The sequence below is a fragment of the Caretta caretta genome, chromosome 20, assembly GCF_965140235.1.
Source record: "Caretta caretta isolate rCarCar2 chromosome 20, rCarCar1.hap1, whole genome shotgun sequence".
NCBI classification, from domain to species: Eukaryota; Metazoa; Chordata; order Testudines; family Cheloniidae; genus Caretta; species Caretta caretta.
In genome coordinates, this window is record NC_134225.1 from 23851718 (window position 1) to 23877374 (window position 25657).

The window sequence follows — 25657 nt, forward strand, 5'->3', positions numbered from 1 at the left end:
TTTGGAAATGTTCAACCGGAGAGGGCTTTATTTTCTGCTTAAGAGAACTGGAACTATACAGCATCTTTGCACTGGACCGAAGCTGGGAAACTTTATCTGGTTTGTTTTTGTTTTGACTAAACATAAGCAATGCAATGTAACTGGAAACAGTGACTTACAGAGATTAAACCACAAGTGGATAAAGAGAAGCTCTGAGAAAACAGCACTCTCTCCACACTGAAAATCCACACTGCAGTCCCTCCTTCCAAATGGCACTGTGATGTCTTAATGGAGTGACCTCATGCTGGAATGGTTAACACACAGTATTCTACATACCTCTACACAGCTTAATTGGCTACTGATCTTTCTGTACTGGGAACTACTGGCCATTAACCCCCACTTTGTTTATACTCATCACAAACCAAAAGGCATCTTCAAGTTTTAAGCCCATGCAACGGCAAAGGTGGAAGCTCCAGTTACCATTGTCTGGCAGGACCAACACAACGATCTGCACTGAACCGGCTACATGAAGGGAAGTTACACACAGGCACCAGTGACAGGCCTTACCAGCACGGCTCTTTGTGTGGTATCTTAACATCAATTTATAAATGGCTTTGACAGATCGGTTCTACAAACAAACTGGGGTGCAGACCGAATGCTGTTTATTCTAGATAAAATGTTTCTTTTTTTTTTTTTTAAAGCAGTGCAGGGATGTGGCGGTGGGACAGAGATTCATTCCATCTTAAACACCAGAGCTCACAAGTCAATTTTGCTACCATCAATGCAGTTCTGTAATAAATACTCTATCTTTAATAAGGTGGATGTGGGAAGCATTGAAGTGTGACCTTTAGCATCGACACGTCTCCTAAACGGAGGAATTGTCAATATAAAACTCAAGCGGCTGTGGCATGCCTGAGAATTTTAACATTCTCTCTGCTTATGAAAGATGCTACCGTCTGTTAGTTTAATTACATTCTCATCCTTGGCTAACCATGCATCTCTACAGGTGGAAACCGTTGTGTCAGGTGCCACGGAAGGTATTGAGATATGAAATGAGGTTTTTTAACTAGATCTATGAAGTTCATTCGGGAGAGTGCAGGGCTGGAGTAGGGTTTCCCCCCCCTTTCTTCCCCTCGCTCTTTCCTTTCTGCAGGTCACCAGGCACTTCACTCCGTACGTAGAATGATGTGGATTCCTGAATCTGTGAAAACCGGTCCGCTCATCTCACCAGCCCGCAGCGCAAATGAGGCATCTTCAAAAGGTTTCTGCATCTGACCTGCAGAAAGCAGCAATGAGAAAGAGTTCAATTAAGTCAGCAGAGAGTGGAAGACCTTTCTGAGCACACCAACCTCAAACGAAGGCAGCCTCCAGGCAAGCAACAAAGTCACCAATTAATAGCTTGCAGGGGGTGTCTGTTTCCGTCTGTTTCCATCTGTTCCCAGCAGACACTCCACCAACACACATGACTCAGATTCAGAGCTTTCACTCACACTCCATAAACATCACTGCTGCCAGGAAAAGTGTTTCAGCGAGCTGGGGATTCAAAGGGCAGAGGAAATCTCTGCAGATTCACTGGCACAAGTGGGTGTTAGTCTTTGAGTCTCAGATGCCCTTAAGGCACAGAGAGAGGAGAGATGCGGTGTGCATTACAAGCTGCACTAAATAATTCACAGGATGCATCTGGGTAATGTCATGACCTAGAAAGACAGCATGCTGAATGCTCTGGTCTCCATGTCACCAGGCTCCTGATGGTTTATCAGTGGAGACCTAGGAAAGCCACAGGTGATGCTGAGATGGCCCCTGTATGAGGGATAATAAGCGGGTGGCCTACAGCAGTTCTGCAGTGGGCTACAAAGGTTCAGTCAGAAGGATTTCCGCCACGAGGGGAGTTACGGGTTCAAGAGAGAACACGATTTTTGCCCAATTTCCTGGGACACTTTGGAAGTTATAACAGAGAAACTGCATATCCCAGCTGAAATAACGAGGCTCCACTCTGCCAGCAGATCACAGTCTCACTGTTGGGACTTGCACACCAGATACCTGCAAAAGGGCAGAGAGCTTCCTGGCACGTAAGGAAACTTCACTCCCTGCACTTAGCACTGACTGCCTTTGCAGTGTTTGCCTTAAGATGCCTGAAGAGGGATAGATCATCTGCTCGCCAGGAACACAACATAAATCTCCTGTAAGTTTATGACCCTTGTCTCAGGGTTTCAAGACAGTGCTGTAGCTTTGGACTCTGCAGCACATTAGGAGATGGCTGCAGAAAGCCTAGAGACAGCATGACAGATGGATCAGCAGCAGTCTCTTTAGGGGGAAAAGGAGCCATTTCAGTGATATACTAATCTCTTTAGGAACTAAAGCTTTGCAGCCCCGCACAGGTCATACATCCTGGATGCATCACATGCAGCTGAGGAGCTGCTACAGAATTCATATATTTTACTTTCGGGTCGAAATCCATCCATAGTCATTGCTCTAGCAAGGCAGCAAGATGCCATGGAGGCTAGATTCCTCCTTTCAGGATTAGTCATAATAACTTCATCCTGATGTCTGACCCTTCAAAAAAGCCTGGTTTTATTACTGAAGTAACTGGATACATAGGACTTCTCAGAATTCTGCATCTCTCCTCAATTTAGTATCTAGAATTTATATTAATTGGTAGGAGAGGCAAACAGTTTGCCTGTCTCCCTAATTCTTATTCTAATGACACATTCACAGATAATTAAAACAGCACTATTTCCCCTAGAACTGGGTACTGAAAACCCTTCATCTTAGTTTTTAGTTAATTCTGCTACTAGCACAAGATCTTTACTTCAGACGAGGAAAGAGCCCTTGTGTGCCACACCAGAATACTTTTCCTAAAGCAAAAAGCGTCAATTACTTGCAGTTTTTCAAGAAGATAAATTGGAATGTTTTAGCAGTTTCACCTCTGAAGTAACCAGTATTCACAGTTCTAATAAATTATGTTTGCAGCCCAATGACAGCAAGAGGCAAAGATGGAGACTAAGTGTGACATCCCGGGAGTGCAGCAGCCACTTGCAGTTCTAGTGTCATCTAGTGGAGAGAGAGTCTTGCAACATATCTTTACTTTCTGCTTAAACCAGGAGAAATCCTTTTCTGTAAGTCACCAAGAACTACAATGAACTGACAGTCTCCAAATGAGCCAAAACTATCAGTCACTGCATCCTAAGATTCATGGGTATTTCATTATATCAGAATCCATAAAATGACAGTGTTCTGCACTGTCTAAAAGGAAATATTTGTTTGAGGAAGGAGGGAAAGTTTCTCACCTTGTGCAGTAACTGGAATGCTTTGAGCTGCGTGCCCTTGTGGGTGCTCTGCTCTAGTTGTGCATGAGCCCGGCACCTTTGAGCAGAGATTTTTGGTAACCGTGCCTGTTCTGCCTGTGTATGCGCACTACACACCCCCATGCCCTGTACCACGGCTACACGAGTAGGGCCCTACCAAATTCACAGCCATGAAAAACGCGTCACAGACCATAAAATCTGGTCTCCCCCTGTAAAATCTGGTCTTTTGTGCGCTTTTACTCTATGCTAGAGAGATTTCATGGGGGAGACGAGCGTTTCTCAAATTGGTGGTCTTGATCCAAAAGGGAATTGCAGGGGGTCACAAGGCGGTGGGGTGGGGTGGGGTTTGCAGTATTGCCACCCTTACTTCTGCGCTGCCTTCAGAGCTGGGTGGCTGGAGAGCAGCGGCTGTTGACCTGGCACCCAGCTCTGAAGGCGGTGCCTGGCCAGCAGTAGTGCAGAAGTAAGGGCAGCAATACCATACGATGCCACCCTTATTTCTGTGCTGCTGATTTCTGAGCTGGGCGGCTGCCGACTGTGGGCCCAGCTCTGCAAGCAGTAGCGGAGAAGTAAGGGTGTCAATACCATACCATCCTTCTTTCTGCACTGCTGCTGGCGGCGGCTCTGCCTTCAGAGCTGGGCTCCCGGCCAGCAGCCGCCCCTCTCCAGCTGCCCAGCGCCCCCACCAGCAGCAGTGCGGAAGTAAGGGTAGCAGAACCACAAGCCCCCCTACAATAACCTTGCAATCCCCACACAACTAATTTTAGGGTCATGACCCTTACAATTACAACACCATGAAATTTCAGATCTAAATAACTGAAATCATGAAATTTACGATTTTTAAAATCCTATGACCGTAAAATTGACCCACATGGACCATGAATTTGGTAGGGCCCTATACATAAGGCTGTGTGGGTGAACCGCCCTCAGGTCCTTCTCTACTGGAAAGCCCACAGAGGCAGCTCCAACGCAGAGGGGAGGGGAAAGGACAGCGAAGCACCCAGAGGGCACACATCTCAAAGAACTCCAGTTACTGCACAAGGCGAGTAACTTCTCCTCCTTTGAGTAGCGTCCCTGTGGGTGCTCCACTTCAGGTGACCCCCTAGCAGTATCAATTCCGGGAGATGGGAGTTTTGGAAGAGAGTCCATCCCTACAAAAAAAACTGCACTGCCTACTGCTGCAACTGATCTTGTGGCATGAATTAGGGAACAGTGGTTGGAAAATGCGTGCGGTGAGGACCATATCGCAACCCAGCAGATTTCAGCAGTCGGAATGTTTTTGAGCAGAGCTACAGATGTAGAATGTAGCAGAGCATGTAGTCACTCTTAGGAGCGGTATAACCTCAGTGAAACCATAACAGGCAATAATACATCCAGAGATCCATTTAGAAAGTCAGATACTCCCTTAGACCCGGCTGCAATAGAAACAGAGTCTAGAAAGTCTCCCTGAATAGTTTCCTCTTAACATCTAATGTATGAAGAGCTGACTCCTCTGTAGACTGATGCAGCTTAGAAAAAACCCGAAAGGTGAGTAGTTCGGTTGATATAAAATTCAGGACACCTTAAGAACTTTGGAGGAGGTCCTAAAGATACATTGTTTTCTAAGGAGAAGGTAAAGCCCATCTCCCCAATCCTTCAAGCAGAAGTGTTGGCCACCAAGGTGGCCATCTTCAGACAGATGTAGCAACAAACATATAGCTAATGGTACAAAGGATAGTTTCATGAGACAGTTAAGAACCAGGCTGAGATCCCAATGCATTGTAGGGGCTCTAATCTGCAGAAAAAGATTGGTAAGTCCTTTCCGGAATCTCGCTGCACTCAGATGTGCAAATACCAAGAAACCGTTTATTTGCACACAGAAAGCTGTAATTGCCACTAAATGAACCTTGACAGAACTCACAGAAAGGCCAGAATTTTTCAATTCCAACAAGTAATCAAAGATTGAGGAAAGAGGAGACTGGATGGAGAAAGATGGCGCTGGTTACACCAAAGGCTGTAATCTTTTGGGAATGGACAATCATCACTTGACTATTATCTGCTCTGTTCATTCCCTCTGGGGCACCTGACAATGGCCACTCACTGTCTGAAGACAGGATACTGGGCTTGATGGACCTTTGGTCTGACCTGGTATGGCAGTTATGTACTTCTCCATTTCTGAAGGGAAGTATGTTCAGTAGATTTCTTTTGGCTATTTAATAGTATCTTTTGTACTTCCAATGAACATGTGGTCTCTAGTCCAAAGAACCATTGAGGAACCAAACTTGTAGTTACAGAATCTTCAGATTGGGGTGAAGTGTCTGACCCGCATCCTGAGACAACAGTCGAGGTTTGATAGGGAGCCACCGTGGAGGATGAGAAATGAGTTTGATGAGGTAAAGAAACCAAACTTGTCTTGGCCAAGTTGGTGTAAAACAACTTTGCCTTGGTCCTCTCTGATCTTGATAAGGACCTTTAACAGCAATGATGTTGAAGGGTATTCATAAAAAAGACCCCCAAGCTAGGAATATTTTGTTGAGGACTTGAGAGAGTCCAGCTCCCATTCGTAATTTAGGGAGAAATGTCTGCTCAGGTCATCCACCACTGTGTTTTGTATACATGGGAGGTAAGCCACTGAGATGACTATCTGATTGGGCACACACCAGTTCCAAAGCGTTATCAGACTGAGGTGGAAAGCATTCCACCCTGCCAATTGATAGAATACATACATGCTATGTAGTCCATCAAGATTATGATGGACATGTTTTTGAGTAGGGGAAGAAAGTGAAAGCGAGCCTTTCTGACCCCTTTAATGCCAACAGATTGATGTGTAAGCGCTGTTCCTGCTGCTCCTTGGACTGTGTGAGGACCCAAATATGCTTGCCATCCCAAGAGGGAAGCGTCCAATGTTAACATGACTGTAGGGGGATTCTGGCTGAACAGGATTCGTGCACAAACTTTGGGTAGCTCCATCTACCAGGTGAGTGAGTGTAGTACCTGACTGGATACAGATACCTGCTTATTGAGACTGCATTTATTGGATACCTAAACAGTCCTGAGCCATCCCTGGAGACACTGAAGATTCAAGCTGGCATTGCGCATCACAAAAACAAAAGCTGCCATGTGCTCTAGCAGTTGTAGACACATTCGTGCTACAGCCAGAGGACTGAGGTGCACTCTTTGTATAAAGGTGTTTTTTTGTTTGTTTTTTTTACAGCAAGGAACCTGTTGAGAGAGAGAGAACCTCTGCCTATTATCGAATCCAGAAACGCTCCTATTTAAAAAAAAAAAATCAATTTACTGAGATTTGTCTGCAGGCCTAAACTTTGGAATAATGAAGTTGCTTGACCTGACGACCATACCTCCTGAAATGACCAAACTTTGAGCAACCAGTCATCAAGTTAAGGAAAAAAGTTATTCCTAAACAATGGAAGTAGGCAGCTATGACCATCGTGATTTTTGAGAACGCCCACAGGGCAGATGACAGGCTCAAGGATAAGACCTGGTACTGGTAATGACTGTGATTGAAAGTGAAACAAAAATCTTTTGAGAAGGATGAATCGTTATGTGGAAGTAGCAATCTTTGAGGTCAAGTTTCGCAAACCAGTCCCCTAGTTCCAGGGAGGGAATTATAGCTGCTAGGGACTCCAGCCTGAATTTCAGATGCCTGACATACTGTTCAAATGCCTGAGATCTAGTATTGGCCTCCAACCCCTGTTTTTCTTGGATATCAGAAAATATCTTGATCACTTGCTGGAGGATTCTCTGCAACTTGAAATCTTTAAACCATGATTTTAGAACTTCAATAGCTCAGACATAGGTGAGAGGTTTATTGCAGGAGTGGGTGGGTGAGATTCTGTGGCCTGCATTGAGCAGGAGGTCAGACTAGATGATCATAATGGTCCCTTCTGACCTTAATTTCTATGAATCTTGAATAGAACCCTTTCCCCCATGTTGAAGTAGAATTGGATCTATGGCTCCTAGACTCAGTGATGAGACCTCCTGTGTCAACAACTGCTTGTAAGAGGGATCCCTGAACAGGGGTGGGGAGGGGGGTTGGAAGGGCAGGGTGAAAGTAAATTAGACAGTATAATCCAAAGTAATGGCCTCCAATACCCATTTGTCTGATATTATAGCCACCTGTGCTTGATGAAAGAGAGAGAGAGGCTGTGTCCAAAAGTGAGAAAAGGGGGTTGTGTCGTGCAGTTGATTAAACCTGGTCATTGGGTGGTCTGGACTCTTGACCAAACCATCAAAACTGGTGTTTGGATGATGTTGAAAGCTGGGATAAAAGCAGTCACAGTAGTTGCTGACTCTCTTTGAAAACCTCAACCTCTTCGCCCATGGTTCTGGAGGCCTAAGAAAGGCAGAAAACTGATCAGGTGGGATATCTGTGCCATATGAGACTTGCTAAGCTTCCTTTTATTTGCAGGCGTGTATATCCCTAAAGACCTAAGTGCTGCCCTAGAGTCCCTTAGGCTATGAAGCAAGTCATCTGCAAAAAGCTTCTGTCCATTGAAAGGTAAAATTCTCCACAGTGGATTGTACCTTCCATGGAAACCTGGACAACTGAAGCTGGGAAGCCTGCCTCACCAATGCTGTGGTGAAAACAGACAGGGCTGCAGTTTCCGCCGCATCTAGTGAAGCCTGCAGTAAAGTTTTTGCCAAAAGGTGACCCTCCTTTATTATGGCGCTGAACTGTTCTCAAAGTTCCTGTGGTAAATGGTCAATAAAACCATTAAACATCTCGTAGTTCAGGTAGTCGCATTCTGACCTCAGTGCCTGGTGATCATCCGTAGCACTGCAGTGCAGGATAGCTGAACAGCTCATCTGACCGAAGGGGTGGCTTTCTGGGTATGGTGCCAGCCCCCGTCATTGACTGAGTCCACGATCAGAGAGTTTGGTGCTGGATAAGAAAGTAAAAACTCAGAATCAGCCCTCCTGACTGGGGGTGCATGGGGAGGGCGGGCTTTGCTGGAGTTTGCCAGATGGACTTGGCTGGCTCCAGGAGGGCTTCATTAATTGGCAACACTACCTGTGCTGAGGTAGAGGTGTGCAATATGTCCAGGAGCCCATGATGGGAATCCTGGACTTCTTCCAGGGGAATTTGCAGGGTGTCAGCAATTCGCTTCATTAGGTCCTGGAATTGTCTAAAGTCATCAGCTAATGATGGCAATGGTAGCATGAGTACCTCAGCTTGTGAGGACAATGAGCTGTTTGTGGGTGGGGGTAACCTCCTTGTCCGCCCTTGCCTTTTGCTCCTGAAAGGTCTCCTCAGGCTCACAATGGGGAGGCCAGTTGGATGGTACCAGGGAATGAGATATTCTGTGTTCCCTATGCATTGAGGTCCCTCGATATTGCTGGTGGTACATGGCCTTACTGGGATCCATAGGCAAATGAGAGAGACCATATGGTATGGGGGGAGGAATCCAATGCTGGTCATCCCAAGCACTGGAAGGCAGGGGTCTGGTGTCCTGCCTTTGTAGCATCTGCAAGAGGGAATAACATCTCCTGAAATAAATTGGAGCTCCTTGAACAGAAAGCTTGGAGTCCGAGTCAGAATGCTCCTCCACATATTGTATCAGAGCGGACAGTCCCTCCTCATGGATACCCAAAGATGATGATAGGCCTTCCAGAAACATGAGCAGTCAGCGACCCACCCGTCCTCAGTACCAAGTGGCATCCAGAGGTTGCACGGAGCAGAGATCGTGGCTCATTCAGTACCAGAAGTCCTGCAGTACGGGAAGCCCAACAGAATTCAGTACCATCGCCAATGATGTTGAAGAAGCTCTTGTGCGCGACACTGAGGTTGATACTGAGTGGGGTCAAGTATTCCACTGAAGCTGGTCTCTTGGTAGTAGTAGTCTGTCTGTTACCAAGCACTGTATCACTGAGGTATTGGACTTAGTTAAAGTCTTAACGTGCTTCATGGTATCTGAAGTACTTGGAGCCTCACTAGCTCTCTTTTTGGGGCCTGAGGTTTCCGGTGACTGGGTCTTTGATGAGGTACTCTGCTGTTTTGCTCCTCTGATCTCCTCCCTTACACTTGGAACGGGAAAGCTCTTGGTACCAGTGGTGCAGTTATAGGTACCTTAGGCAACGAGAATGCCAGAGACTGGGGTTTTGGTGTCATCTTCCTTTTGGAAGCTCTTGGTGACAGAGCTCTTGATGATGAGGCGGCACTGACAGATGTGGAGGGTACCTGTACAGCCGAGTTCTCTGTACCCAGTTCTCTGAAGCCGGTCATAAGGCTCTCTCCATCATTAATTGCCTATGCTTAACTTCCATGTTCTTACAGGATTTTCCCTTAAAAGAAGAGAATATTTTACAGGTGCTGGGAACAGAGTCTCTGAGGCAATGAATGCAGTGGGAGTGCCCATAACCAACAAGAGAATCACCTTTTAAATCTTAGGGAGACTGGCATCCTCGACAAAAGAAAAAAAGTTGTTCAAACCCCTTACTGGGGGAAAAAGTTTTTTTTGTTTTTAAAAGGAAAAAGGGGAACAGAAGTTCCAACTATAAAGTGCTAAACCTACTACTACGAAGCACTAACTATGTGACTAAAAGATTGATGGGGGGAGGGGGTAAATAGACAGCAAACAGGCACATGCTAGACTCCATCTCTGGCCGCAGGCAGCTGAGAAGAAACTGAAGGCGCTTCACCCGCACAGCCCTTTATAGCCTTGGTACAAGGATGCGTAGGGCACATGCACAGACCAAATGGGCACTGCTACCAAAAATCTCCGATCAAAGGTGCAGGGGCGCATGCGTGCCTAAAGTGGAGCACTCACAAGGACAGTACTTGAAGAATCTCTCATTTAATAAATTAGATCCGTATGTGGATATAAAACTATACTTTTTTTACTCTGATACAACCATGTAGACTGTCCTGGGCACTATCTGCTCTCTAACATACCCTTACAGCACTGTACATCAGAATAGATTTCTGCTACAAAATTTGTACATTTGCAGCAGGGAAAAGATGCGAAATGTTCAGGAACTTGCCTTAAGAACACTCACTCCTCATCCTGCTGTCCTCAACAGTGAGCTTAGGAAAAATGTGGGATTTCCATTGACGGTGACACAGGAGTCCACCGCACTGTTTCAGCTGCAGACAGTTCTCGCTAGACTTCTTCCCTTTGGGTTTGTTCAAGTTTCTGTGACTTTGGAGAACACGTTTTAAAGCCAAAGACAGAAAATGCTGTATTTGCCAGTACCAATTTCCTGATTTACTCCAGCTACAATATGCAACACGGACACATCTCCTGGCATTTAGGGGGCGTTTTAAAAAAAACAAACCAAACACTCATTTACAGGATCTCATTGTTTTGTACTTTGTTCTACTCAGTGGAAACTGAATACATGAGCAACTCCAAACAAAATTAAAAATTAAGTGATCATAGGACAATGATGATTCAGTTTCACTTGTAAATTTCAAAGGATCTTCCTTATTTCAAGTGTCCTAATAAATCCCCTGTTAATAAGTGATCGGAGAGCAGCTTCTTGTATTTACTCCCTCATCACACAGATCAACATTTCTGAAATTAATTTCCTCACCAGAAGCATTATTTTTGCTTGGCTGAAAATTGCCCCCATTTCCCCAATTTGCTATTAATCACCCCCCGCACACACTTTGAGATTAGTGCTTAATTATCTGCCTGTTTTGTTGTTAGTTCCATTTACTCATTTCCTCCTTGTTCACAGTTTGTTAAGCTGAACAACTGGATTCCCATTCAGCATGGTGGAAAAAAAATCTCTCCCAAAGTGAAAGCCAATTTCATAAGCAGCATTTGTGTAACATCCTCTCCTCCTAGAATAATATCATCATCATAGCTGCATTCCTAATTGGTTTAGTGTCTAAGCAGCAAACTACATTTCATGTGCAGCAAGTCTCCTCGCTCACTGATCCATGGGAGGGGGGAACAGAGGGCAATATTAATCCTCACCCCCTACGGAGGAATTTCAATGTCAATCATGTAATCTCAGTATTCAATTCGTGTCACCTACCTCTCCCAAAAGCACCCAGGTCTCCTCCCGCCTTTGCCGAGCTGCAGTCACTAAACTGGGAAGCGAGGGATTCAAAATCCTCCTCTCCAGATTTAATCTTCTGGATGTATCCTGTTGACACACGTGATAATTCATAGTCAGAGCCAAGAGCCAAGTCAGAGAGCTTGCTGGGGAGTAGGGCAGGAGGGAAATATTCATTATGAAAATGGGTAGATAAATGTAGCTTTTGTAAGTTACTGAGAGGCATTTCAAGGGACCTGCTTTGCCCCTGTGCCATTTCAAAGAGGTACTTCAGTCTTAGCATCCCCTAATGGTAAGTCTGAACCATGGCAGAAGGTCCATAACTCCCAAGAAACCAAAGCAGCACCTCAGGACTTCGCTTTGTGTTCTTTGTGCCCACCATCAGTGGCCTTTTGCTGCACTTAATCCCGGAAGTTCAGGTTGCACTTGCAAGCATGACTGCCACTTTAGCCATGTCTACACGACTGGCATTTACTGAGGCACTGCTAGGTCACGATAGCACCATAGGGTCGAAGTTTCCTACAATGACAAGAGGAGTTTTCCCATCACTGTAGAAACCCCACTTTCCTGAGCAACAGTGGCACTCTTCCATTCACCTTCATGTGTTTGTATTACAATGTAGTGGATCACGTAATTAACGTTTCATGCTTTTCTACAACCTCGGATGCTCTCATAGTATCTTTTACTACTGTGTGCTGTTCTGTGTATCCTAGACAAGAATCCATGACAGTGACTTACACAAGATGTGCAACAAATGGCGAAGCAGCTCCTGTGAAGCCCTAACCTCACTCACTATGCACCCGTCAGTCTATAAACTACAAATGCTGGGTTCCCACAGAACCTGTCTCAGCAATTCACATCTCAGATGCCTTTTCACCACCCAGCTAAGACAGACAGTCGTGCACTTTCTGAAGTGCTCTGCATGTAAGTGAGGTTTGCAAACCCTCTTCAATGTAAATCAAGTCAAAACTATAAACTTTCCCCACAACACTGAGAAGCACTTCTTAGTGAAGCATTACTTCCAAGCACCTTTCAATTTTCCTTGTGTATCCTAAGCCATTTCATCTCTAGTGGCTAAAAAGGGTGGTGGGAAGAGCGGGGTTGAAATGCAGAAATTCACCACCAACCAACCAAAAGAGAAGAACTTTGTACTTAAATCTACAAAAGTTTACTCTTGGTAAAAGGCCAAACATGGAAAACTTCAGCCAAATAGGTGGAAGATTTGGAAAGTTAAGGGTGTCCGAAAATGGGGTTATAATGGAAATACTCACAGCCTTAACTGGAAGCTATGTCTTACAACTCCAGCCCATGTATTACCCTGCCCTCATATCTGTGTAGCAAGAAACAACAGAACGTAACTCACCTTTTAGACTGTTCCTTCACATCAGCCAATCAATAATATTTGACTTGTATTTTGGAGAGTGGAAGGGTATAACTAACTACTCAGGCATTGAAAACATTTAATCAGAGACAAGCAAAACAGTGTCACACACAGGTATCTGAATTATGCCAGGACATACAGTTCTTGGCGGTACATTGAAATCAGTTAGTCTTTTGAGTAACAGGCTATGCAGGATTTTAGATTCAAAAAAGAAGTTCATGGAGGATACGTCCATCAACGACTATTAGCCAAGATGGTTGGGGATACAACCCTCATGTTCTGGGTGTCCTTAGCCTGTGACAGCCAAAAGCTGGGAGTGGACAACACTGGACGGACCACTCAATTGCCCATTCTGTTCATTCCCTCTGAAGCCCCTACCATTGGCCAGGGTCAGAAGACAGAATCCTGGGCTGGACGGACCACTGGTCTGACCCAGCATGGCCGTTCTTATATCTTAATGCAACTGAATGGGACATTTTGAAGAGCACTGCTGGCATGCAGGGTACGACATCGCTGCTAAATCAACCAGCACCAGCCTTGCTTTACTTTCTAAATTAGAAGCCATTAGCATTAAGATTAACAAAGGCACCCAACGCCCACCAGTTATTTTTAAGAGAGGCACTCCTGTACAAGCCAAGTTTAGTTGAATGCTGACTTTTCAGTGGCAGGAAAGGGCACAAAACCCATGAATGGTACAGAAATAACCCTGTACTGGCCATCACAGGGGGCTAGATTATAGAGGACCCAACAGGTTTCATCTCTGGTACCTAAGACTCTGGGAAGTTAAACTGCTATGATTTGTTTCAGTGTTTATTTAGTTTCACTGGAATGAAGGAGAAATTCCCTCCTAGGCCCACTCTAGAGTTTCCCTCCAGCCAGAGCAGAGACCGTGCCCTGCACTGCATTCTTCTAGGCTCTGCATAGGTTCCAGTGACTCAAGGAAACTGGCTGCCACCATTTCCACTGGGAAGACTACTGCACAAGCTGACAGAAGGATGGTCCAGTGGTTAGGGTGCTAGCCCAGAAGACTTGTGTTCAAATGTCTTCTCTGCCCCAGGCTCCTTGCATGACCCTGGGTAAGTCACTCAGGTCCAATCTTCAAAGGTATTTAGATATGCAACTCCCACTGAAGTCAATGGGTGTTAAGTGCCTAAATACTTAGAATCATAGAATATAAGGGTTGGAAGGGACCCCAGAAGGTCATCTAGTCCAACCCCCTGCTCGAAGCAGGACCAATTCCCAGTTAAATCATCCCAGCCAGGGCTTTGTCAAGCCTGACCTTAAAAACCTCTAAGGAAGGAGATTCTACCACCTCCCTAGGTAACGCATTCCAGTGTTTCACCACCCTCTTAGTGAAAAAGTTTTTCCTAATATCCAATCTAAACCTCCCCCACTGCAGCTTGAGACCATTACTCCTCGTTCTGTCATCTGATACCATTGAGAACAGTCTAGAGCCATCCTCTTTGGAACCCCCTTTCAGGTAGTTGAAAGCAGCTATCAAATCCCCCCTCATTCTTCTCTTCTGCAGGCTAAACAATCCCAGCTCCCTCAGCCTCTCCTCATAACTCATGTGTTCCAGCCCCCTAATCATTTTTGTTGCCCTTCGCTGGACTCTCTCCAATTTATCCACATCCTTCTTGAAGTGTGGGGCCCAAAACTGGACACAGTACTCCAGATGAGGCCTCACCAATGTCGAATAGAGGGGAACGATCACGTCCCTCGATCTGCTCGCTATGCCCCTACTTATACATCCCAAAATGCCATTGGCCTTCTTGGCAACAAGGGCACACTGCTGACTCATATCCAGCTTCTTGTCCACTGTCACCCCTAGGTCCTTTTCCGCAGAACTGCTGCCTAGCCATTCGGTCCCTAGTCTGTAGCGGTGCATTGGGTTCTTCCGTCCTAAGTGCAGGACCCTGCACTTATCCTTATTGAACCTCATCAGATTTCTTTTGGCCCAATCCTCCAATTTGTCTAGGTCCTTCTGTATCCTATCCCTCCCCTCCAGCGTATCTACCACTCCTCCCAGTTTACTTGTATCTGTGCCTCAGTTTCCACCTGTGAAATGGGAACAACAGTACTGCCCAGCCTCTCAGGAGGCTTGTAAGGATAAGTACTGTAAAGCTTGTGAATACGTACATCTCAGCCACCACAAAATACCTCCTCTCCTTCCTTTGTCTCCTAGTTATCTTTTATACCCTAGCTGTTTCACACTCCTGCATCTCCCATGTCAGTTTCAGTCTCCCCTTTGCATTTACACCCTTCACATAAATGTTGCAGCCACTCCAGTTGTGATTTGGTGACTGATAAAATAAGCATGCGTTTATTTTTTGACAATAATAGCCTAAGCTTAATAGCAGGGCTATTAACACTCAAGGAGTACTGGGGTATTATTAATGTTACAACAGCATCTAGAACCCCAAATCAGGGCCCCCTTGAGCTAAGTACTGTGCCATGTAGCGAGAGGGGCCCTGCTCCAAGGAGCTTACAGCCTAAATAGACAAAAGAGCATGAGGGAAAGTCACAGAGGGTAAGTGACTTCCCGAAGGTCACACAGGTCAGCAGAAGAGGTAGAAGTAGAACACCGATCTCCCAAGTCCCAGTCCAGTGCTTTGCCTGGATGTTAAGTCAAGTTAACAGCATCATACCTGTGTGTGCTTTAAAGAGAGAGAGAAACCGTGACACACCCCTAAAGAGGGGGAAGTTGAAGGAGGATCAATCAACAGAAGTGTGCCCTCCTCCCTGGAGACCTGTGAAGTGATCATGGCAGGAAGATGAGCACTACCAGCTTGTAGCATTTCAAAACTCAGGAGGTGGTTCTCTCCTTTAGCTGTGAAGGACACCAGCAGGGGACTGGAACAAGTCAGTCTTCAGATTATTTATAATTAGGGAAGGCAAAGTCCTAATGCTCTTTCAGATGATACAGGAGAACACAGATGTTAGAGAGAGAGAGAGAGATTCAGATCTCGTGTGCGCGTTTCTCCACTTGCCTCTCCTGAGGCACCCTGTAGGTGCACATGCCTCAAAGGTGGTGTCGCTACCTACTTAACTTCAAGGGTTCACGTCTAGGAAGAACTTCAGCACCCCAAACAAAGGTGAGGGAGAGCTTCTTACTTCTTTCAAAGTAAGTCAAACTTTGCTGCCTTCTGGACATCCAGTCTTCCACCTCCAAAGAGAAATGCTGGACACAGCAATTGCTATGAAAGGGGGAAGACTGTGCTTGGTCTAGCCATTATCAGCATGAGCATTCTACCAGTGAAACCCTGCAAGATCTTGGGACCATAAGGCAGGGTAGGTGTGGCAGTTGGATTTTCAATACATACAGCAATGGCTGCTGGTTCTTCTGAAGCATTCTGGGAGAAGCACACAGGAAAAGGAAGAAAATAAATCTCCTGGTTTCAGAAGCTGAAGAGACTTATTGAGGTAACTTACCATTTGGGCACTGTAAACCAGGTGAAAGCACTCACACTCCGAAAGATGGGCACCTGGACACGAGTTCAAGCTGCAGTTGGGCCAGTGGAAGAGCCTTATTTGAGAGGCACACAGAGACACCCCTAAATTCATTTAATAGTTTGGGGAAATGCTCAGGGACAGAAAAGGGCAATATCAGACACAACAAAGTCTGAGGAGATAAAAAGTTTGGCTACCACATACTCCAAATATGGCTCCAGAAATGCTCCCTCATTAGCAAATATTTTACAGATGAACTGCATCTGCACAGGAAGCAAATGCCACTCTGACATCTTTGATTTATAGCCTTATACAGGTGCAAATGATGCTTTACAGTGCACACAGAGAGAAAAAGGGCTTAAAGACCAACTCAGTCAAGCTACAGGTAGAGCAATTCAGGTGCAAGAAGCCACGGAGACTCTCAGCAAGGTCAGCACAGGTAGCTCATGGAAGAAGTGGGCTCTGAAGTTAGGAAAGTGGGGCCACTTAGCACAGAGGGAATCGGAAGCTGTGGGTGGCAAGAAAACTAGCAAGAGTGGAAGAGGGCAAAGCAATTAGAGGGGAAACAGAGGCACTTAGCAGCAGCAGCTCATGCAGCAACAAGAGCGAAGACGTAAGCAGCAATGGGAGACCTGTAGAGCCTCGATGAATGCAAAGAGTCATGCTGACAGCACCACGCGTGAAGAGAGACCATGAAGCAAAATGCAAAAATCCAAGTGTTACTAGAAGGAATGAGCTTATGGAAAGATACCACATTCTTATTGGAGTGATTTCTGCCTTGCACAGATGGTCCAGTGGAGTTCAGAGATGTCTTTGTGCTTTTGTTGGAATTTTAAGTGTTAGCCATTACATGTGACATCCACCTCTCGTAGCAAGGAGATAGAGGCCTGTCCATATTCAGAGAGGGGAAGACGAGCTTCCTCCTCCAGACCCCAGAACTACCCACAAAAGCCTGTGGCAGCCTTTGCCTTGGATGAGACATTGCAGTAAGCTGCCATGTCGTGAAGAAACTAGAGAGAAAAAAACATCATGGACAACAAGCTAACCAGTCACTGCCAAACAGCTACACCTTGATTTTCCAAAAGACTGTCTGGTTTTGGCGACCCAACCAGTGACAAAAAGATATGGTTGATTTTTGTCTTAAGCCAGTATGACTCAGTCTTCTGCTTGGCTAAGTTTTGTCTATTTTTAGGGACTGAAAGAGGATAGCTTGGTTTTTAAATAAAAGAAATCTGTCAAATTAAATCAGATTTCATTCAAGCAGTTCCCAGTACAACAGTCTTCCACTGACTGAAACTGAGCATAAAACACTATTCTTTATTTCTTCAAGTCCTTGGGATTTCCCCACCAATGGTGCATTTTCCTGCCCCCCCTGACCCCAAAGGTCAATCAATTGGATCCCTTCAGCTGAAGTAATTGCCAGTACCCTACATCTGTGTAATTATGCAAGGAATTTAATTGAGTAGAGAATTGTTTCTGCATCTTTAGCTGGACAAGTACTAACATCAGAACCAGGCCTGTGGGAAAGCTGCCAGAGAGTTGCAGAGAGGAAGAATGGGGGACTGACTTCTGACTACAGCCCTGTGACTATATTTTGAGAGCCAAGGTAGTTTATATTCCTTCTAAGGAATGAATGTGATGATGTGCTTTAACACAAAGATGCCAGCAGCAATGGGAGTGGTACTGCTAAATTAAAGGGGTATGCATATTTATGCCACCTTCTACTTTGTTTAGTATGTATTCCTTTTCGGGGGGGGGGGGGAGGGGGGAGAATGGGGGCAGCGGCGAGAGGGCACACAAAGGGAGCTGTGTGTCGGTTCTGTATTTTATTTAAGGAAGATTAATGCAAGATTATGAGTAAGCCATTTACCCCAAAGAGGCTTGTTGTGTCTCTTGTGCCTCTGGGCAGAAGACCGTTTGTTTTCACAGCATTTATGTATGCACATTTCAGTGGATGAAAATGAATATTGTTTATCTAATTAAAATAAGCTGCTCCAGCCTAGCGTCAACAGTATATTTGCACAGTACATTTGCTATCAAAATACAGCATTCTTCCAAAATACATATTTGCATCACCCTAGAGTGCATGTTTTACTGGCAGGGTTAGTATGATGCTTGGAAGTAATGTACCCTATTACCTCCCATTGCACCAACACACACAAGAAGGTTCAGCCTTAATGTGCACACCCATGTTTAAAAAAGTAAAGGCACCTGAGTTAAGAAAGAATCATAAGTTTTAACGTTGAAGTCCCTGAGTAGTCAGTTTCTACCATGACCTTCATGCTGTTAGCAGCTTCTGGAGAATGAAGTTGTTAGAGTGAATTTTACAAGCCTGCAAAGTGAAACTAAATTTGGTTATCACAGCTCTGCCAACTGGCTGCCAGGTGGTTAGATGATCTTGTGGTTAAAGCACTAAACTGGGGATCAACTCCTTGTTCTGCCATGGACTCCCTGTGCAACTCTGGGCAAGATCCTTACTCTCTGTGCCTCAGCTCCCCTGTCTCCAATGGGATTAATAATCCTTCCTTTCACCAACTCTGTCTTGTCTATTTCAATCAAACTCTTCAAGGCAGGTACCGTCTCTCACGATGTATTAGTGCTGAGCCTGGCACAATGGGGCCCTCTAAGCACTGCTATAATACAAATCAAAATATCGGGATTATATTGAAAACTAATTTAACCTACAAATTTTATTCACACATTGTAACTTCCCTAATGGTATAAGATTTTGTAATGCTGGTTTATTCACAAATAATGCATCACCTCTAGCTGTCTTCAATCTATTTTCCTTATTACTCGAAAGAGAATCACAAGCAAGTAAAATGTCCAAAACTAACCAAAGTTCATCGATCTAAAACACTAACCTTTAGCAGGTTCCCTCAGGACAGTAGAATATAACAAAGCATTTTCTTTAAACAAATTCCAATCACCGGTTTATATTGCATAAAACATTGATTCCAGAGTTAAAGATTCTGAAGGAAATATCAGAGAGATAACAGCGCACCACAGTCTTGCGTTTTGTTTAAAGAGCAATGTCTGTCGAACAAACGCCTCCCAAGAGATCTCCTTAAACAATTCTGTGCTATAATTATGTTCATCAAATACAGTACATCTGCTCAAGGAAATTCAGTGATGCCTGACTATTTGTCAGAAATTGTAGTGGAGTTAAGCTATGCATTCATGCAATACATTCTCTAGTGGGTTTTTCTGGTTTGCTTTTTAAAAAAAACTTTATAATTTTCTGTCATTTTCAGGAGGATAATACTGGATTGGATCTTTCCAGGTCAACCGTATCCATGTGCTATCTCACCTTCCTGGAGCAAGGAAAATGCAGAAACAACGGACATAAAATAATTACGAGTGGATGTTCCTTATGACATTTGCAGAGAATAGCGTTTATCAAGCACAGATGGGAGTGTCAACAGAAATAGATTTTTTGATCATGCCATTTCATTCTCAGGAGACAAAAATACAATGATAATAAACATGATGAATGAAAGAATCCCTAATGGCCTTTATCAAGAACACAGCAGGACATTTACATCAAATAAGTTTTAATCACATCTCTCTCGTCCTCAGGCGCCACATGGGGCAAAAGATTGCTAAACATAAAAATTATCTGATAGTGAAGGGACTTCAGTCTCCAGGGCTGTCAATCCTGCACTTTAGTCTAACTCTAAAAAAAAAAAAAATCACTTTAAAATAAAAATTACATCCGGCTCTCATACAGAAGATTAAAAAGTCTCTCTCCATAACCTTAATCAGATGTTGAAGACTTGCTGTGTCTGAGATAAAGGAGGGCACCCAAACAAAGTTATAAAGACGACTCATTCATTTATTCAGAATAATGTTATTTGGGCTTTTAAGGGGGAGATAACTTATGTGCAGGTCTTCTAACAGCAAAAAGTCTAACTGGTTATAAGGATCTGAAATACCACTTAGTTAACAAAGCTCAGGAGAACTTTTCCCTCTAAAATTCACTCTCTCTCACTTGGACCTAAGTTTATGAACACTTGCTCTGTACCATGACAACAGCACTCTTGCTTCTAGTATAGTAAAATCCCATGTATCCAACCCTCCATTATCCAGCTCTCCATATGAGCCAAACAACCAGCACACACAGGTCCAGAAACGGACAATCTCTCCTGTGGCTACTAGGTGGCGCTGCAGCCCCGCATTTTCCCATTCTCTGGATTATCCCAATTTTTGATTATCCAATCAAGCCCCAATGCCAATTAGATCAGATACATGGGGTTCTGCTGTATCACTATAGGACAGTAAAGTTTGCTGTCCTACAAAGTGTCAATTGTCAGTTATTTGGTGTGGTGTGAAATTCCCCCCATGCAAAGAGCAAACAAGACCTAGGCCCCACCTAAATCCTCACCTCTATACAGGGGGACAGCACAAGGCCTACATACTACTGCAGTCTTGCTCTTTGCACAGAGGAGAGTTTCACCCTAAGATATAAGTGAATCTACTAGAATAAATTAATATTTGCAGCCTGGCTGTCAAACATTTCCAATTATTTTTATTTATAAAATTCTCAACTCCATGTGCACAGTTCTAATAAACTTTGCTGTAACACGCCTCATACTCTGCAGTACACAGCAGCTGCTTTACTATGCCAGGTTTCAGAGTAGCAGTCGTGTTAGTCTGTATTCACAAAAAGGAGTACTTGTGGCCCCTTAGAGACTAACTAATTTGTTAGTCTCCAAGGTGCCACAAGTACTCCTTTTCTTTTTACTATGCCAGTTATAATAATTAATTAACCTAACTCACAAAGGAGATTTTCCTGAAAAGGTACTAGCATTCTTGGCAGTTAATTCCGCATCTCTTTCAAAACACACTGGGCACCACCTGCTGGTTAGTACCCTGGTTAGGCTTCAGGGCTACACAGTGTTTGCTGGGGTGATTTTCTTCTCCCCCAGACACTGTCCAATGTTTTTTGTTTTTTTTTAATTGAAGCAGGGTCAAGGCTGTTCGAGTAAAACCTCATTTCTGAGCCCTCCAAAAGCAACAAGAAACTTTACAAATAACATAACAGCATGCAGCAGTAACCGTGCTTTACAGCTTCAAAGCACTTTACAAAATGTTAGTCCTCACAACACCCCTGTGAGGTAGGTCAGACTATTTCGCAAATGGGAAACAGGTTAAGGTACTGATCAACAGTCAGGAGGAAGACTCCCACTGACTTCACCCCAGACCCTGACTAACTTGGCCCCAAAGCAATAGGAGAGTCAATGGAGAAGCTGGGATGAGAACCCAGTCTCCAAATGCCAATCCCATGCTCAGTTCACAAGACCAAACCTCACTGACTAAGCAGCATCCCACTTAAAAGCTACTGCCAGCATTGCAAGGGACAATACGTATGGTGACTTGTCACAACAGACATTAGGAAAGACACAGGATTCCATCCCTCCTGGACCAGTTTAAGGCCACCACACACTGGGAAACTTACTGTGTTGGGAAATGTACTTTTTGTGGATCATCTGAGCAGGATATTTGACTATCCCTGTGCAAATGTTTATGCATATCTCAGGCAGATTCATCAGAATTTATAGAAACTGCATTAGGGCAAATGAAATCTTAAATATAGAAAAAGGAAGATGTTAAAGGAACGTTTGTTTTAGCTTCAAATAATTATTTTATTTTTAATATAAAAATACACATTTACAAAGAATACACAAACACACCTGTCTGACATGACATTACAAAAACGCAAAGAGGGGGTGGGAAAGGGATGGCTCCTACTTTTAGGTCATTTAATCAGGGTCAGTGAATCATACAGCAAAATTGATTCCCCAAGTGGCTGTGCTACACGAAAGTCCATGTTCAAGCCACTTGGCTCAAAAACTTTGCCTTAGAGGGTTCATGCCACTAATAAGCCATTTCTCTCTGTGTGTGTTTTAGGCCCTAACACGACTTTCCCCTTTTCTACCATCAACCTCTCCTGCTTTTACTTGCCATTTATAAGCTCCAGTGCCTCATCTTTGCTCCGCGTGATCTTTTCCTGCCTCCACGATGAGGGCCTTCTGGATTGGTTGTGCTTCACCAAGAGGTGTGAACAGCGCACTTTGGCGGGCTCTCCTTGGCCGTTCTTCCCACCACCACTGGGGCGCTCCCACTGGCTGGCATTTGTAATGTGGTTGAAGTAGTACACACGGCCTACAAATAAAAGGGAGGAGAGGATTAGATTTTAGAAGTTCCTTTCAGACTCATGGCATTAACTTCTTGCTTATCTCATCAGAAATACAAGACTCTGAATTTCTGCAAGTGGGTGAGAATGTGTGGATGTCAGCTCAAATCAGAAACTGGAAACACTCAATATCCCATAATAAGGGGATGCTGCACCACTGCAGATGTCAATCCTGTCTGTTAAGATTCTCGTCTCTAACAAACATTCCTAATAAGAAATAAAGGATAATAAAGGAAGAGGTGGTGTGAGCACAACAGCTCATACACTCTAATCCAGCCTCTTGATATTAACTACCTTTCCAGCTTTGGCAAGTCACTTCAGTCCTGATCCAGTTCTCGTTGTCTCATGTCAAAACTCCCACTGATTTCTATAGAAGCAGGTCCTTAAGCCTTCCCAGGATAACCTTTACCACAGGTGAACTGGATAGTTCATATTTGTAAAGTACTAATTATTCTTATGAAAGCAGAAAACATGTCTGCAGCTTTCCGGCATCACATAACAGCGACACACCTGCTGAAGAAGTGAACTCAGACAAAAGAACTCTGCCTGTATTATCCCTGCTGAGGACGTGAAAGGTGCTGGGTTGCTGGCAAAGAACAAGGAGATTATGTTTTGCTTTACCTCAGCATATATGTGAAATCCCTACACAAGAAGGATGAAAGGCCTGGATATCAGCGACTCATACTTTACAAACGCATTATAATTTACACATTTCAGGAAAGATGTGGACAAACTGGAAGAAGTCTAGAAAAGCACAACAAAAATGATTAAAGGTCTAAAAACCGTGTTCTATGAGGGAAGACTGGAAAAACTGGGTTTGTCTGGGGACATAACAGTTTTCAAGTAAATAAAAGGTTGTTACAAGATGTAGGGAGAAAAACTGTTCTCCTTAATCTCTGAGGATAAGACAAGAAGCAATGCGTGGTTTAGGTTGGACATTAGGAAAAACTTCCGAACTGTCAGGGTGGTTAAGCACTGGAATAAATTGCCTAGAGAGGCTGTGGAATCTCCATCACTGGATTTTTAAGAGCAGGCGAGACAAACTCCTGTCAGGGATGGTCTAGATAATACTTAGCCCTGCTAGGAGTGCAGGGGACTGAAATAGAGGACCTTGCAGGGTCCCTTCCAGTCCCACAAGTCTATGATCTTGCAGTTGGAAGACTAAGCAAGAAATCATGTCTTTCTGTGTGTGCTGGGCACTGCACAAACAATGGGGCCTTGGATCCTGGATGTGTCTTTGGGTGCTACCATTAACAAGAAACACACCCCAATCAAAATCAACTGCTCTTTAGAATAACCAGCAAAATTCTCCGGAAGCAAGCAATCAAGAGGACAGGGAACACTCGGTTGTGAAGCCAAGACAACTAATACTGTAATCTGGAGATGCTGCAAGCTCCTGCCCTCCAAGCTGGCAGCAGCAGCTCATTCCTGCATGGGCCAGGAATTCACATGGGCCAGTCTGATTTTCACCATCATTAACCTCCCTCTCTATAACCCCTTTCAACCCAAAGGATTTTGAACCAGCAAACCAAGCACACAATGTCAGGCACAGAGCAACGCGAGAAAGGCAACAAGGGGGAAGAGGGAAAGGGAAATTCCAGCCCAAACATACAGGGACCAAACCTCCCATTATAAAACAACTACCATGGGATTGCCAGCATCCTGGCAAACCTATCTGGAACACGATTCAAGTCAGGAACCCGTGCAAGTGCTTTGCCTCTAACCTGCACATTGAGGGTGTCAAGGTTTTGCTCCAAACTTGACCCTACCCCACAGCAGAACACGCCCCAGTATCCACCCCACCCACACTGGGACCAGCATCCAAAACAGGCACCTTTCCAGCTTCCACTTCCCTTGCCCACATAGGGACACCCCAGAGCTTCATTCCAGACTTGTCCATCCCCCATAAGGTGAACAAACATGGGACCTCCAGAGCTTGCTCTCTGGCCAGGTGGTCCCATACAATGGGGAAAGCTTATCCCCAAGCAAGGACATGACAAGATCCCCAGCCTGACTCACTAGAGCCTCCCTGACCACAGAGAATCACTGATAAAGCCACTTCAACCCTGGCTCTATTCAGTGCACGCAGCAGGGCACCCGCTAACTAAAACCCACCCCCACCCCCCCCCAGCAAGGCCCTCCCCCACAGGAACCAATTACCCTGCTCAAAGACCCCAAATAAGGACCAACCAACACCCCCAGGGCATCTCCATGCAAAGGAACAACCCCACCCCAGACCAGCCCATGGGGACCAAGCAACCGCATCCCGCCCAAGACATACACCTGTGGGACCAGCCTTCCACGGCTCTCCCCTACAGGCCCAAACCGCCGCAGGCCCAAACCGTCTGCACCCCACCCCTAGCGGGGCCAGTCCCCCCCATTCCTTGCCCCCCCGCCCGCCCGCCCAGTCCTCGCCCCCCCCGCCCAGGCGCCCCCTCGCCCCCCAGTCCTCGCCCCCCCCCCGCCCAGGCGCCCCCCCAGTCCTCGCCCCCCCCCCGCCCAGGCGCCCCCTCGCCCCCCCAGTCCTCGCCCAGGCGCCCCCTCGCTCGCCCGCCCGCCCCCCAGTCCTCGCCCCCCCCCCGCCCAGGCGCCCCCTCGCTCGCCCGCCCGCCCCCCAGTCCAGACACCCCCCCGCCCAGGCGCCCCCCCGCCCAGGCGCCCCCTCGCTCGCCCGCCCGCCCCCCAGTCCTCGCCTCCCCCCGCCCAGGCGCCCCCTCGCTCGCCCGCCCGCCCCCCAGTCCTCGCCCCCCCCGCCCAGGCGCCCCCTCGCTCGCCCGCCCGCCCCCCAGTCCTCGCCCCCCCCCGCCCAGGCGCCCCCTCGCTCGCCCGCCCGCCCCCCAGTCCTCGCCCCCCCCCGCCCAGGCGCCCCCTCGCTCGCCCGCCCGCCCCCCAGTCCTCGCCCCCCCCCCGCCCAGGCGCCCCCTCGCTCGCCCGCCCGCCCCCCAGTCCTCGCCCCCCCCCGCCCAGGCGCCCCCTCGCTCGCCCGCCCGCCCCCCAGTCCTCGCCCCCCAGTCCCCGCCCCCCCGCAAACCCCCGGTCCCCGCCCTCCCGAGACCAGCCCCAGCGCCTGGGCCCCCGCTCGGCCCGCGGTACCTGAGCTGCGGCTCATGCGCTTCTCCCAGCCCGAGGGCAGCTTCTCCTCCTCCGCCATCTTCCCTCCGCCGCGCCCGCTCCGCCTCCCGCGCCCAACCCCGCCCGGCCACGCCCCCGCCGCCTGGCGCCTCGGCCTCCCGTTGGCGGAACGGAGACCGAGGCCCCACCCCCGCTGGCTCCCATTGGTTCAGAGACAGCTGAGGTCCCGCCCCCGAGCCAGCCCCTGTCTCATTGGCGGAGAAGATCAGT

At 46.3% G+C, this 25657-nt stretch overlaps 1 protein-coding gene across 1 annotated transcript; it reads right to left on the reverse strand.

Moving 5' to 3' along the window:
- PIN1 (peptidylprolyl cis/trans isomerase, NIMA-interacting 1) lies at window positions 1-25496 on the reverse strand. The gene is made up of 4 exons (XM_048831897.2): window positions 25409-25496; window positions 22084-22284; window positions 11268-11378; window positions 1-1255 (listed from the first exon to the last, which is right to left on the reverse strand). Exons 1-4 carry the CDS (start codon window positions 25464-25466, stop codon window positions 1146-1148), a joined length of 480 nt encoding a protein of 159 aa, XP_048687854.1. The 5' UTR covers window positions 25467-25496; the 3' UTR covers window positions 1-1145.
- Between the last annotated feature and the right edge of the window lie 161 nt (window positions 25497-25657).

Excerpts from the sequence above, each read along its gene's own strand:
- PIN1 (XM_048831897.2), bottom strand. The coding sequence starts at position 25,466 with ATGGCGGAGGAGGAGAAGCTGCCCTCGGGCTGGGAGAAGCGCATGAGC. Across the intron at positions 22,285-25,408 it reads GCGCATGAGCCGCAGCTCAG|GCCGTGTGTACTACTTCAAC; the intron begins GTACCGCGGGCC and ends TTTTATTTGTAG. Across the intron at positions 1,256-11,267 it reads CCTGGGTGCTTTTGGGAGAG|GTCAGATGCAGAAACCTTTT; the intron begins GTAGGTGACACG and ends TGCTTTCTGCAG.